The sequence below is a fragment of the Maniola jurtina genome, chromosome 17, assembly GCF_905333055.1.
Source record: "Maniola jurtina chromosome 17, ilManJurt1.1, whole genome shotgun sequence".
Classification (NCBI taxonomy): Eukaryota; Metazoa; Arthropoda; class Insecta; order Lepidoptera; family Nymphalidae; genus Maniola; species Maniola jurtina.
In genome coordinates this window covers 2,369,524-2,385,278 of record NC_060045.1, presented here as the reverse complement: position 1 = coordinate 2,385,278, position 15,755 = coordinate 2,369,524, and the positions used below count along the sequence as shown (strand labels likewise).

At 39.7% G+C, this 15,755-nt stretch overlaps 2 protein-coding genes across 2 annotated transcripts; both read left to right on the top strand.

Moving 5' to 3' along the window:
- Positions 1-647: 647 nt before the first annotated feature.
- LOC123873562 (serine protease inhibitor dipetalogastin-like) lies at positions 648-7,128 on the top strand. The gene is made up of 2 exons (XM_045918443.1): positions 648-797; positions 5,884-7,128. Exons 1-2 carry the CDS (start codon positions 782-784, stop codon positions 7,035-7,037), a joined length of 1,170 nt encoding a protein of 389 aa, XP_045774399.1. The 5' UTR covers positions 648-781; the 3' UTR covers positions 7,038-7,128.
- A 2,497-nt stretch (positions 7,129-9,625) lies between these two features.
- On the top strand, positions 9,626-11,154 carry LOC123873578 (thrombin inhibitor rhodniin-like). Its single transcript, XM_045918460.1, has 2 exons — positions 9,626-9,750; positions 10,241-11,154. Exons 1-2 carry the CDS (start codon positions 9,726-9,728, stop codon positions 10,699-10,701), a joined length of 486 nt encoding a protein of 161 aa, XP_045774416.1. The 5' UTR covers positions 9,626-9,725; the 3' UTR covers positions 10,702-11,154.
- The last annotated feature ends 4,601 nt before the right edge of the window (positions 11,155-15,755 follow it).

Genomic DNA, 15,755 nt, shown 5'->3' with positions numbered 1-15,755 from the left:
AAGGTTGGAGTTGGTGATCGTCCTTTGGCTATCCACTTATCAGACACTTATTCTATCTTTATGGACAAGCAGGGTTGTAGAAATGTGCAACCCTTTTGGGCGGAGCAACTTCCCATTTAAAACTAGATGATGCCCCCACCTTCGCCCGCGTGGATTGGTCAGATCCCCTGCAGCATCAGGATTGAGGAGTTGGAATCCAAATTTCTTATAGAAAAATGTCGAAAGTTCCTCTATCGATTAAAAAAAAATACGCAAATCGGTTCAGAAATCTCGGTGCATAGGTAGAAAAACACAATTACTCCATTTTTAAAGTCGGTTAAAAAAGTAGCCTATGTTACTCCTTGGATTAACCAAGAAGTACTTTTGTAACCGACTTTGTAATTGTATTTGTAAAGTTACCGTCAGTGCCCTTTGTTATCGTTAAACGTTAACGAGTAAGTTAAGTCGACAATTAAGGTAAAATCGATTATTAATAAAAAGCATAAGTAGATTGTACTTAAAGCTATCCGAAAAAATATACAATTCTCTGTAAGTATGAAGAATATACAAACAGCGATTGGTTTACAAGAACCGCGATCTGTTTGTTGACGCATGCTCTGGGGATTTACACTGACAACAAAACCTCGCTCGGAAAAATATTTATTTAAATATAAAGCCATCGGTGCATCTTCATCATTCAATATTCGACGCTTCCTGAGTGAAGACGTCCAGTTTGGTATCTTTTATTGATAATCTTCAAGTGTTTGATAGGATAGACGCACTTAGTTGAAGAAAATTGAAAATGATTTGCCAGTTAGGTATGTATCTTTTGTTCTAAACTTTAAAAAAGTCGTTTTACAAATACATAGTTGGTAAAGGACTCCACATTGTTCGAAACAGATTCGAAAGGATATATGAAAGTGCTTTTAGTTTTCAAAAAAACCCCGATTGCTGTTTACACTGCATCTTTTACAACCCGCACATTAAAGCGCATAAAATCCATTTTGATTTTTTTTAAATTTTACATCCCTACCCAGACACACATATACATACATACATATAGTTCAAATACATAACCCTCCTTTGAGCATCGCCGCTGTCAGGCAAAACGTACCTACCTAGGAAAAGCTACACATACTATGTAGTTACCACATCCACATAGTTACCGCATACTTTTAGGTATATACCTTATCATCTTTATGGTATTAATACCAATACGTCCGGTAGGTACCTACTTAAATTAACTGATCTGTGGTACGACCTATTTATCACACTAATATTATAAAGGCGAAAGTTTGTATGTGTGTGTGTGTGTGTGTGTATGTTTGTTACTCCTTCACGCAAAAACTACTTGACGGTTTTGGCTGAAATTTGGAATGGAGATAGATAATATCCTGGATTAGCACATAGGCTACTTTTTATCCCGGAAAATCAAAGAGTTCCCACGGGATTTCAAACCTAAATCCACGCGGGCGAAGTCGCGGGCATCGGCTAGTTAATTATATTTATCAATAAAATAAATCTTCGTCAGTAGGTATACCTATAGTTTTGTCTCCCGTTTGTCTAGTCGATATTGTCAGTTGACTTTTTTATTATATCATGCTGTATATATACCTATTTAATTACCTACCTAATTATTATGATTCGCACTTGGCAGTACGGGTTTACTTACCCGTGTTAAGTGCTTGTGGTATATTTGTAAACAACATTAAAAGTCTATTATCACGTCATATTATCATATGTATGATTTATGAGCTATGACTTTATTGATCTAATAGTTTACTAGGATACAACCTTGAGCTAGGTCATACGAGATCAGAACTATAATTACGTACCTAAGATCCTGCTAGCTTGATAAACTCAGATTGCGTGACCTGGCCGTCACATCTCACAGGCGATAAAATGTAGTAGGTACCTACCTACTTCGGTAGATGATAAATAAAATTTATAACAAGAATTTAGTTATTTAAAAAATAAATAAAAAAATTGTCTCGTTTCAAAATTTTTATTTATTTAATATTTGGCGCGGTTATTTTGGAGTAATATTGGCATCAAATTGGCTCTTATTCGCGAAATACCCCGTGGTATTATTTTCACCTTTGATATGCGATACTAACAGCACTTTTTGTTTCAGGGGCCTCAACGGGCAGCGCCTGCTCTGCGGGCTTCCTGGTTGCCGCAGTCGGGGCTCCGCGCGCTTATAGACGCTATTGTGTAGTGTTTTAGTGTTTTTCTTTTTACGTGTTTTGAAGTATGAACCCCAGTGCTTCTCAAGGTGAATACCTAGAATGCTCCCACTGTAGCGATGGCAGGCGGTTTAAGGGTCGCAAAGGCCTTAATATTCACATCGCACGTTGTCACGGACCGCCTACACGGCCTCTTACATGCCCAAATTTAATGTGCGATCAAACCCAATCAGGAAGCGATAACCAGGTACCATTTGAAATTGTATTATCCAAATATAGTCAAAATATCCCATTAGTAAAACGCATTCCCCGAGGAGCTAGGATATCGTTAGCTAGATCCTTATCGCATACTATCCAAAATGTACTATCAAATTCACTTTTGGATTGGCAAAACCTCTTTTTTTTCGCATACAGACATTTCTATGTAAATAAAACAGAAAGCGGGTCGTTATGTAGTAAATTAAAAAAAAATAGTTTGGCTAATCGCGTTTTTCCAATTCCTGACTGCTCTTTTCGTACACAAAATTATAATTTGAAGAAAATTGTGGAAAACAAAGTTATGGATGGGGATCTTAAAAACGCTGCCCGCATTTTGTTTTCTAATGATACACTAGCTCCATTCAATGATATAACGCTAGAAGCTTTACGTGAAAAGCATCCTTTACCAAATATCGATTCTTTGCTGCCAGACCCACCTTCTAACACTTCTCACTTACAGATAAAGGACGAAGATACTTACGCTGCGATAATGTCGTTTTCTAGTGGCTCTGCTGGCGGCATGGACGGCATAACGCCACAACATCTTAAGGATCTTGTGGGAGTTACTGCTGGGGACGCCGGCAGGGCGCTACTGAGCGACATTACCAGACTTTGTAATCTCATGTTATCTGGCGAGGTAAATTCATCCTTTTTACCATTCCTTTATGGTGCGAGGCTTTGTGCTTTTAATAAGAAAGATGGCGGCATCCGTCCCATCGCTGTTGGTTGTACGTTTCGCCGTTTGGCGTCAAAATTAGCGTGTAAACACATAGTCTCTACCCTAAAGGATAAATTCCAACCTATTCAAGTTGGATTCGGCAGTAAAGGAGGTTGTGAAGCAGCAGTTCATTCGGCTCGTACATTCTTAGCGAATGGCGAGGTTGAGGTACTGCTGAAAGTAGATGTAAAGAATGCCTTTAATTCTTTGGACAGGGCAACTTTGCTGACCGAAGTCTCAACGCAACTTCCTGAAATTTATCCATATGTCTGGCAATGTTACAGCTCAGCTTCAAAATTATTTTTTGGAGATAGCGATATTAAGTCTTCTGTAGGCGTTCAGCAGGGGGATCCTTTAGGTCCGGCCCTGTTCAGCTTAGGGATCCATAACCATATTTCAAATTTAACATCTAAATTTAACATATGGTATCTTGATGATGGAACCATTGGGGGCAACGTGGATGACGTTCTAAAAGATCTTAACCATATTAAGCAACAGTTTGGCAAAATTGGTTTAGAACTAAATTTTTCGAAATGCGAATTGTTTTTCACAGAAAAACTGTCGCAAGATAGAATACGATTGGCCTCTGATTTATTTAACGAAATTACCCCTAGCATTAAGATACTCGATAAACATTCACTTTGCCTCCTTGGTGCTCCTCTTTATAATGAATCCATACAACCACTTTTGGATCAAAAAATTAGAACATTTTCGGCTAATACCGACAAATTGGGCGCTCTAAATTCTCACATTGCATTTTCGATCCTAAAATATTGCCTTTTCGTACCTAAATTAATTTATATCCTTCGCGCGAGCCCAATTTGGAAATTTCCTGGACTACTCGATAATATGGATGCCACCCTTAAAAGTACACTAGAACAAATTCTAAATTTAACTTTTGATGAGCACTCCTGGAACCAAGCTACTTTACCGGTCAAGTACGGTGGCATCGGCGTGAGGAAAATTTCCAGTGTAGCTCTTCCAGCTTTTCTGTCCTCTGTGCATAGTATAAGAGAGCTTAGCTCTCAAATTCTCAAATCAAATTCAATATCATTGACCTATGCCACAGAGGCCCTAGAGAGTTGGAAGGTCAGATGTCCCAATGTCGATATTCCAAAGGAACGTTCTACACAAAAACTTTGGGATTTGCCATTGGTTCAGCTGACACATTCAAATTTGCTGCAAAATCTTACAAGTGACAGAGATCAAGCCAGGCTCCTAGCATTATCGGAAAAGGAATCTGGGTATTGGCTTCATGCCTTGCCATCCAAAAATCTCGGCACCCTTTTAGATAATGAAAGTTTTCGTGTGGCTCTAGGTCTCAGATTGGGAACACCGCTGTGCCATCAGCACAGATGTCCGTGTGGAAAAGAGGTTGATAAATTTGGAATTCACGGACTCTCTTGCCAAAGGAGCGCTGGTAGGCTATTTAGGCATGGCTCTCTTAACGACACGATCAAAAGGGCTCTTGCCACCATAGACGTTCCTGCGCTCATTGAGCCGGCAGGGATTAGTCGGGATGATGGCAAGAGACCTGATGGATTGACGCTGGTTCCCTGGGAACGGGGACGGGCGCTAATGTGGGACGCAACGTGCGTTGACACATTGGCCCCGTGTCATATCAGGGAGACAGTATCAAGACCGGGAGCCGCAGCAGAAATGGCTGAAAACGGCAAGCGGCGCAAGTATGCCTCTCTTATTGAGAGTTACATTTTTGTTCCGTTTGCCGTGGAGACCCTGGGGCCATGGAGTCTTAGTGCAAAGAAATTTTTACGAGACATTTCACCGCGTTTAATAGCCTCATCGGGTGACAGAAGGGCTGGCTCATTTTTTGCGCAACGGATCAGCCTGGCTGTCCAACGCGGAAATGCAGCCAGTATTCTTGGCACCATTCCACGCGGGCATGATTTGTACAGTAATTAGATAAGGCTAGCTTTAAGTTTTATTGTAATATTTTCAATTAAAAAAAAAAAAAAAAAAAAGAATTTAGTAAATAGGTACTTACCTATCTAAATGTTGAAAGAAGATTTTTTAAATTATAGATTTTGCCAAAAAGTTAAGGTGACTTTTTATAAGAGCTCTTCTTTGTATTTTTCTACTACAAAATATTTTGATCAGTTTCAAAATCAAACCCATGTCCATACGTACTTGCTAATAATATTATAAATGCAGTGTCTGTCTGCCTGCTAGATTAGATACAGAGATAGCTTCCATTGCGGGGATGGACATACTTTCTGTCCTGGAAAGTTAAAGAGTCCCCACGGAATTTTTAAAAACCTGACTCTACATGGATGAGTTGTGGCCATCCTCTATTTGATACAAAGTTAGGTTACGTCCTATTTTGAAAACCTAATTCCACGCGGACGAAGTCGCGAACATCATCTAGTAGGTATTTTAATCACACTAATATTATAAAGGCGAAAGTTTGTATGTGTGTGTGTGTGTGTGTGTGTGTGTGTGTGTGTGTGTATGTTTGTTACTCCTTCACGCTAAAACTACTGGACGGATTGGGCTGAAATTTAGAATGGAGATAGATTATACTCTGGATTAGCACATAGGCTACTTTTTATCCCGGAAAATCAAAGAGTTCCCACGGGATTTTTAAAAAACTACATCCACGCGAACGAAGTCGCGTGCATCAGCTAGTTTTTAATAAATTATACCTACACACATTAACCCACAGCGACTGTTAATTATTTTGCAATCAACCCTTTTTATTGACATGTTTTTCTACTTTTACAGGAGTCATTCTCGTGGTTGTGACGTACACCTCCGTCACATCCGCGTTGCCGCCATGCGTCTGCACACGCGAGATGAAGCCCGTGTGCGGCAGCGACGGCACGACATACAACAACATGTGCCTCCTGAAATGCCAGCAGCAATACCTGCCGAGCCTGCAGCTCGAGAGCACCGGACGCTGCAGGGGCGTCAGAGAAACAGGGAACGAGGAATCTTGCATCTGCACCCTTGAGTACGACCCCGTATGCGGCAGCGATGGACGCACCTACCCGAACAAGTGTGCCATGGACTGCGACCCCGAAAAACGTGGAACCGTCGAACTATTACACGAAGGTGAATGCAGATCGAAACGAGAGGTCGCTGCCGAGCCTATTTGTTTCTGCCCGTATAACTACCTTCCTGTCTGCGGCACGGATGGTGAAACATACAGCAACGAATGCTCTCTTAAATGCAAAGGTGACGTCGAAGTTGCGTACAGAGGTGCCTGCAGAGCTAAAAGAGAATCATGCTTCTGCCCATTGAATTACGCCCCTGTGTGTGGCTCCAACGGAAAAACGTATGGCAATAAATGTGCTGCGGGATGCGATGGAAATGTCGCAATTGCGCACAGTGGCGAGTGCAGATCGAAACGAGATGTCTCCGACGCCGTCGAGTACGATCCTCCAGCGTGCTTCTGCACTTTCGAGAACGATCCCGTATGCGGTTCCGACGGTCGCACTTACGATAACATGTGCGCGCTAGAATGTGAAGGAGACAAGGTACAGCTCGCTTACAAAGGAGACTGCAGAGTGAAGCGAGAGAGCGTCAAAATCGCTGAGCTTCCTCCCTGTGTGTGCACACGAGAAGCCAAGCCGGTGTGCGGAACCGACGGCAAGACCTACTCCAACCCGTGCTTACTGAACTGCATCAGGGAGCAAAGGGAGGACTTGCACATCCTGCATCCCGGCCGCTGTGAGAACGATCTCATTAAAGTCCGCGATTTAAACTTAGAGGCAGCGCCGACGTGCACTTGTGCGAGGAATCTGCAGCCCGTATGCGCGTCCGATGGTAAAACCTACAGCAACGAATGTATCATGCGCTGTATGGGCAGCGATTTGACCGTGAAGAGCTATGGGCCGTGTGACAACGAAGACTGGCCTAAACCAAATTATAAGTAGTGATCCAAATGAACCAATTTTTGTACTTAGGAACTTAATAAATATTTTTTGGTGTTATTTAAAATCGTTTTTTTATAAAGATTATTATGTTTTATTAGCATTCTTATTTATTTATTTTTTATTTAGATAATATAGGTAGGAAGGCACTTAATTGAAGTTTAAGTAGGTATATGAATTTACTAATGCAATAATAATAATTTTACTAAGTACCTATTTAGATAAGATCATACCAGTCTATGGCGCCAACTGATACCATAGACTTATCAACGTAGAGCCATCGTATAGCTCAACTACAGGCCCTAGATTCTGTGTGTTCCACCGTAGCGCCTAAACTACTGGGCCAATTTTGGTGAATGAGGTGTCAATCGATTCGTCGTTATGGCCCGGGTGACATAGGCTAAATTTTGTACCAAAAATATTGACCTAACGGATGTTACATGAAAAAAAGTGGGGGTCTCCAAATTTTTTTTTTGCTATTGTATCGAGTGTGGTGTCAAATGAAAGAGGAGAAAACTCTGAGCTCATAGATATAAATCTACTACAACATTAAAATATACCAAGCAACAGAAAAACAATTTTACTATAATATTTAGCGTTTATTAAGACGATCGCAGTCGAGTTTTAGTTTTCAACTTTATCTTGTTCGTTAAATAGATGTTCGCAATATAGTAAACACTGTATTAGTAAAAATACTTATATATTTTTTGTTAGTAACATAAATCGGATAGAACGAGATAGTGATGTTTATATATTTTCACGAATATAATATTATGTATTATGCCGGCCCCGACCTTCACGCTTTGACATTTTAAGATAAAAATGTTTATTCTTATTATCAAATTAATTTACTTAATAAGTACTTAATCTACTTAATTTGGTACCTATCTAATGATTTAAAATGCAAATTATTAAAAAATATATAAATTGAGTGGGTAACTAGTTAGTTCTAGACATGCGCGCAAAAAATTTATTTAACTGCACTAAAAAATGTCACACCAAAAATGACTAGGTACACACAAAAACTATGAATGAATATATTTTTTTCTATTGCTATTGGATTGTCACAGGCGGGTACATAGTCCTCATTTTTAGGATTCCGTAGAAAACGAGGAACCCCTATAGTTTCGCCACGTCCTGTCTGTTCGTCCGTCCGCGGCTTAGCTCAGAGATCATTATAGAAAGTTGTAATTTGGAATGGGACGAGAACAAATTGGTCAAAAAAAATTTAAAAAATGGGTAAAAGTAGTTACCTTTAAAAAAGTAGTCATAATTAATCATCATAATCATAATTTGTTAATTGCAAATACAGACTTTACAACAGGTGGTACATTTTCAGGCCATATAGAAATAATTGTTTCTACAATATTTACAGCCACCTACGCTTTTCAATGCTCAGACATACTTAGACATAGGTACCTACTTATTGATTTAACTGTTAAAATTAATATTTCAGTACCTACTTAACCGTGACATTTTTAACAACCGCTAACTAACGGTTGTTAAAAAAGTCACGGTTGTGAAAGCTAATCTACATTGGAAAAGTTCATTTAAAGTACTCTGTATCACGTTTTTTAACATAAGGAGTCAAATTGATTTACAAACCGTTAGGGTTTGAATTTTATAAATAAACTAGTCGACCCGCCCGGCTTCGCACGGAAAGCCTACCTATTCTATTCCATAGACTAAAATCTGGGTATGAATGTGTTGGACCCATAGGTTATACCCATTATGCTCGAATCACGTTAAGGTTAGACATCAATGCCTAACAACGCCATAATCAACGCGTTAAACTGAGTGGCCACACTGGAACGATTAATGTCAAATGCAATCCAATTGGGTTTAAAATAATCTGACGCCAAACGGCACTGTGAATGCCGTTGTATGTTGATCGTAGCTACATCTCGTTTAACGGGAAACGCTCTTAAACAACGCGTTGTTGGCCGTTAATGTGACCGGGACATTAGAATCTAGCCGCTTATAAACATTATTACTAAGGCCCACTGAGATTTTGGATTTTAGCCTCTATTGAATGCACAGATATTTTTTTTTTTTTAAGAATATTAGCCATGTTAAATGACTAATATTCCCCTTTCCTCTCGTACTAAGCGTCAGGCTTGTGCTAGGAGTAGGTACGACAATAGTGCAACGGGCGGGGTTTGAACCGTCAACCTTTCGGTTTTCAGTCCACTCCTTTACCGGTTGAGCTATTGAGGCTCTAATTATTTTGGACTATTTTGGACTACGTAACAATAGGTAGAAATTATGTAACTGTAGGTAGGTAGGTAAACTACGTTCTAACTTCTTTCTGCAGATAGAGTAGGTATAGTACCTTAAACGAAAAGGGAGGAATTATGTAGATCAAATAGTATTTTCGCATATTTCGAAGTAGGTACCTATCTTGTAGAATACCAACAGACCCTTTTTTGCAGAACCTGTGTTCCAAGAAGTTCCAACCAAAAAATAGTTTGTGGTTACCTACTAGAAAACGCGTCTGTTATCTTTTTAATCAATAAACTATAAAATTAAGTTATATATTCGACACAGGCTTTATGCTCTTAATCAACATTAATATGTCGTAACGAGGTATATTTTTATATATAAAACCTGCAGCGGGTTCCATAGTCAGTAGGTATTCGACTCTTCCTGGAGAGACGTCAAGCCTGGGATCAGGCTAATTTCTCTATAAAAATGCGTTACCTAAATGTATTACTTGGTGAGTACACAAATGGTTCCGTATTGCCATGTTTGATTTACACTTTTTTTTGTGATGTAACCACAGATTCACGGTTTTCGGATTTTCCCTTTGTCTACTTATCTTGTGGGAGGCTTCGCCTGTGGCCAGTTACCACCCTACCGGCAAAACATGCCGCCTAGCGATTTAGCGTTCTGGTACGAGGTTCTGGTTACGGTACCAAAGGGGTATGGGTTTAATAAAAACTGTCATACCCTTCCAGGTTAGCCCGCTTCCATCTTAGACTGCATCAGCACTTACCACCAGGTGAGATTGCAGTCAAGGGCTAACTTGTATCTGAATAAAAAAATAAAGAAAATGACGTCGTTACAGAAAAATATTAAATATTTTTACGTTAAAATATATTTTAAAAAAAAGATACGGAACCCTAAAAACACTGCAAATAAGTACTTTATTTCTGTCGGCAGCCCCTAACACCCAACTGACTACCATTTTTTTTTTAATTTCACAGGAATACTTCTCACAATTGTAACCTACGTATCGGCGCAGTTCGTGTTCCCAAACCCATGTTCGTGCAACCACGAGTACAACCCGGTGTGCGCCACCGACGGACAAACGTACGACAACTACTGCCTATTGCGATGCGTGCAGAACGGCAATCCCACGCTTCAACTGGCCTACGCCGGCACTTGCCGTGAAAACCTTTGCGGTTGCAGTTATGAGTACGAACCAGTTTGCGGCACCGACGGACAAACCTACGGCAACTACTGCCTATTGCGATGCCAGCAGAACGGCAATCCTACGCTTCAACTGGCCTACGCCGGCACTTGCCGCAAAAACCTTTGCGGTTGCAGTTATGAGTACAAACCAGTATGCGGCAGCGACGGCGTAACATATACTAACCTATGTAGGCTCAAGTGTTACGGAGGCGGTGCCAGCTTACAGTATTATGGTGTATGTAGAGTCTTCTAAACCCTGCTACAGACTTGTGACGGGCCGCCATTCATGTTATGAGGCTTATCCGCGCATTTACATAATAATATGTTCGCCCTCGCGTTCCGTCTCGCTACGAGAAATAATCGTAGCGCCTTAGCGTAGCGCGCTTCCATACATACAATAATTAAACAATCAAACTCACTGTTTGGAGACAAATTTTAGAAACAAAAAAGTATGTATCTGTCTATGGATTTCCAGATTTCTGTAAAAATGTGTAGTTTTAAAGTTACTCGGTCTCAAAAATTTAGATACTTACATATCCTTAAACCGAGAAAGTAAAGAATGGCGAGCAGCGAGCGAGACCACGATGGCAAATATTATGTAAATGCACGATTATCTTAACATGTATCAGATCTATCAGACACTTCAGTAACAGTTCGTGGCATGCATTGGCCGAGAATCACTTGTTAATTAAAAACAATTCGTAGACATTGTTATTTTATTTTTGACCGTACCTATTTAAAAATTATAGCAAATAAAACCTGTCAAGTGCGAGTTAGACTCACACACGAAGGGTTCCTTACCATCGCGTGTACAATTTTTTTAACAGTTGTGCAACACTGCAAGCTAATGATGTACAGCGCCATCTAACTAATCCTGACCCTGACGCCATCTAACCTTGAAACTAATAATTATTATATTCATAAACTTTATTTTTGTAATTTTAATTTTTTTTGTGATTTCACGGTTTTCGGATTCTTTCCTTTCCTTGTGCTATAAGAACTACTTAACTCCCTTTCATGATTCTAGGTCAACGGGAAGCACCCTATAGGTTTTTCTTGACACCTAAACCCACGCGAAGTCACCGGCATCATATAATTATTTTGAGATATCTTGTTACTAATAACTTGGCTCTTATCAAGAATTACACAACATTTAAAAAAATCCGGCCAAATGCGAGTCAAACTCGCGCACCGAGGGTTCCGTACCTACTACAGTCGTATTTTTTACGACATTTTGCACAAGGAACCAAAAGCTTAATTTGCTATAATCCGCCAAACCAATGAAATCTGTATGGTACGCAGCACCACACAAATTCCAACACCACTCGACGCGCGTTTCGCCCCGACACCGGAGCATCCTCAGGAGATGTAGACCTTACAATGTCTAATTGTCTTTGCAATTAGATTTCATTGGTTTGGCGGATTATAGCAAATTAAGCTTTTGGTTCCTTGTATATCATGGACTTCCGCAAAATAACGCCTGCTTCAGACAACATAAGACATTTGCACGATAAATAAAAACTATTATGTATAAAAATAAATAAAATCTGTTTTAGAATGTATAGGTAAAGCTCTTTCATAATATGATACCCCACTTGGTATAATAACCTTACTTTAAAAGTTGAAAAAACTAATTATTATTTGTTCATGACCATATTTAATTTTTTTGTGATGTAACTACAAATTCACGGTTTTTGGATTTTCCCCTTATGTGTGCCTTGTGTGTGTGTGTGTGTGTGTACTTTTAAGACCTACCTGCATGCCAAATTACATGATTCTATATCAACGGGAAATACTCTACAGGTTTCTTGACAGACACGATAGACAGGCAACGGATCCTATAAGGGTCCCTTTTTTCCTTTTGAGGTACGGTACCCTAAAAATAGTAGGTAATTGATCTACTAGTACACAGTAGTAGTATAAAAAGCACCACGACGGTCTATGTCCATCATTTCTTATTTGACATATCCTACAGTGAGACCAAGTTTGGTAACTAGTATTGATAACCTTTTGGTATTTGATGCCTATTGTAGATTGAAAATGGTTTGCCGGTTAGGTATGTATTTTTTTAGTTAGGGCTATCACCTACATTGTACAACGACACAGCCGCAAAAAGGTCGCGATATGCACTCGAACTGAACTGCAGCTGAACTGCGCGTCGCGGCAGCGCCCCGCAATGGTCCAAATATTCAGAAGTTATGGTGGTATAAAAAAACTCCATCGGGAGTCCGGCAACTCCGGGTCATCGGACTTGAAGAAGGTGGCGGGGAGCGGATGGATGAGGAAGGCGGAGGACCGTGTTTGGTGGTGCGCTCTTGGGAAGGCCTATATCCAGTAGTAAATGCAATACGCATACTGGCTGATTGTTGGAAAAATCTCACATACATACAGCCTGAAAACATTTCTTACACCCCTTTTTTGGGCAGCCGTTGATGTGTTTCTACGTTTCCAGGAGTACTCGTCTTGATGATGGCGTGCGCGGTTATCACATCTGCAGCGCCACAGTACAAGGAGTCTTGCGGGTGCTATCCTGAATACGATCCCGTATGCGCCAGCGATGGACTGACCTACGGGAACAGGTGTATCATGGAATGCGTATCGAGCAACCTCCGAGTAGTATACGAAGAGCCATGCAGATCAAAACGAGAGACCAATGAACATTTCCATAATAGTAATTCGTACTAGACTAGCTATAGGTACCTATAGACCAAGCTTAAAATAGTGGTATAGACTGTAATAGTAATAAATGTATAATATCACTATTTTTAACTATCATAAAAAAGTTTAAGGACGAATACAGGCTTTATTGTTTTAAATGTGCAATCAGATTTTGAATTAGATTTTGTATTAGAATTTGACTGGATAATAGTAATGGTCGGAGTAATAACCGGTCTAATGAGAAAACGAGAAAACTTATAAATATTGTCTCCTGGAGTGCTCCTGGGTCATAAAAATATAGGTACATACCAATTTTGTGCCTGGGTGACCAATTATTTTGATTTGATAAAATATAAATTACTGACCAGTTTATCGTTTTTATTACAGCGATGTTTACTACTTACCTATCTAATAATATTTTATTATGTACCTACTTACTTAACCCAAAACATTACTCAAATCCTATCCCACGAATTATAAACGCGAAAGTATGTCTGTTTGTTTGTTGGCTTGTCCTTCAATCACGCTGCAACAGCAAATGACCAAAAAACCTTACGCGAGAGTGAAATACCTAAGTCGGTTACCGGAAAATAAAGAGATGCTTAGGTACCACAGGATTTTTTAAAAACCTAAATCTACGCAAAGCCGCGTGCAAGATCTAATTATCTTGTTACAAATACCTACCTAATATAAGTTATCAGGAATGAACCCGCCTGGAACAACATTTGACAAAGAAAAGTCTACTGGGTAGGTATATAAGAGGCACCACATTGACCACAATGATCTTTCTCCATTCCTAATTTGACACAAACTGGAGTGAGACTTAAAGTTTGGTATCTAAGTAGTTTTGAACCTTTTACTGTTTGAAACATATTAAAGGAGATTGAAAATGATTTGCCGGTTTGGTATGTATTTTTTTTTCGGAGCCATCGCCCACGATTTTATTATTATTTTATTTATTCATTTTTTTGAAAAGTGATCATTTTACACCTTATAGACTTATAGACCAAAGCACTAAGTAAAAACCACCGGAGCGTTAAGTATTGGGGTTTCCATCAAGAAATTGTCAGTAGGTTACTAGGCACCAGTCCGGACTTCGGAGTTATGAAGTCGGCCGAGTTTCTCGGAGAGCACATAAAGCCGTTGGTCCTGTGCCTGATTTATCTCCGTTCATGTCAGATTGCCATCCCATCGGAGTAAGGGAACAGAGAGTGCAGTTCTATGCAATTCTAGCACTTTGGAACCCCAGCAACGTTTATTGATTTTTCGAAACCGTTGAGCTATTTCCGTGAAGTGTTGTATAATGTCACAGTTCATGTTTAATATGTGTTGGGTCTACAAATAAAGACAAATTCATTCTTCATTCAATCGAACAAGCTATTTAAAAAACTACCTAGATACCAACTCTGCCAAATTGAATTTTTCCAAAAAAAATCTAGTCAGTGTAACTCGGGATATGATGTAAGGATTCAAAATACCCCATATTGTGCGGTGTGCCCCATTACATTCAAATGGTTCAGGCATTTAGAAGTTATGGAGGAATATAGGAACTCCAATATATAGGTACATAATTAGATACACCCAGAAAACATTATATACTCATATTTTTTGGCAGGTTAAGCAAAAACCCTTTTTGATGTGTTTCTGCGTTTACAGGAGTAATACTTGTCTTAATTGTGGCGTGCGCGGCCATCACATCCGCGGCGCCAACAGACGGGGAGTGTGACATCTGCACGTTAGAATACGAACCCGTATGCGGCAGCGATGGACGCACCTACGGAAACAGGTGTAACATGGATTGCGACGCAGCGGGCAACCCCCAAAGCATCCAAGTAGCACACGAAGGCGAATGCTGATAGAAACGAGAGATCAATCCACATCCTACAGCTAATTAATTAATACTGGACTTGCAGACCCGCCCGGATTCGCTGACTGTAAATGGCTATAATATTATTAATATTGTAGCGGTTGCCACATTCACAAGCAGATGTCGCTTCTAAAACTCAATCAATCAACAACGCTCGAGACACAAAACCCCAGCTTGATAACTCACGGCCTATGCCTAGATGGCAGCACGGGTAACTTAATTGGAAACTCAAGGAGAAACACGCAACTTTCAATCGCATTGACAGAACTTTTATCAAATTGCACTATACCTATATAGAAGTTTCAACGCACAACCGTTGGCCCAACTGGCGTTACCGAGCACAACACCGCTCGGTGGGAAATTTCCCTATTGCTACGGTCGAGCACACAGACACAGCTCCCGTACAATATTATGAAGAAATTAATAAAGCACTCAAAACTAAACCGCTGTACCAAAAACTTTGTCACATTTTACCTTATTAAATGATGATAATATACAGAATATTATGGACTATGTACTAGTGTGAATTGGACGAACCGTCTACTCGTCATATTGTTTGCGACTCCACATTGGCGCCGACTCCAAAAAATGTTATTATAGAACTATATTACCTATAACTCTTGTATAAATAATATATTCGGTAATAAATAAAATCATTTTTTACTTTTTGAGTTCCTGGTTATTGAAGTTCTTATTTTTTTCTTAGGTAAATTTTTTATTTAACAATTTTTAGTGGCCCCACTGCATTTAAATATGCTATGCCTGGTTAAAAACCTACTGTT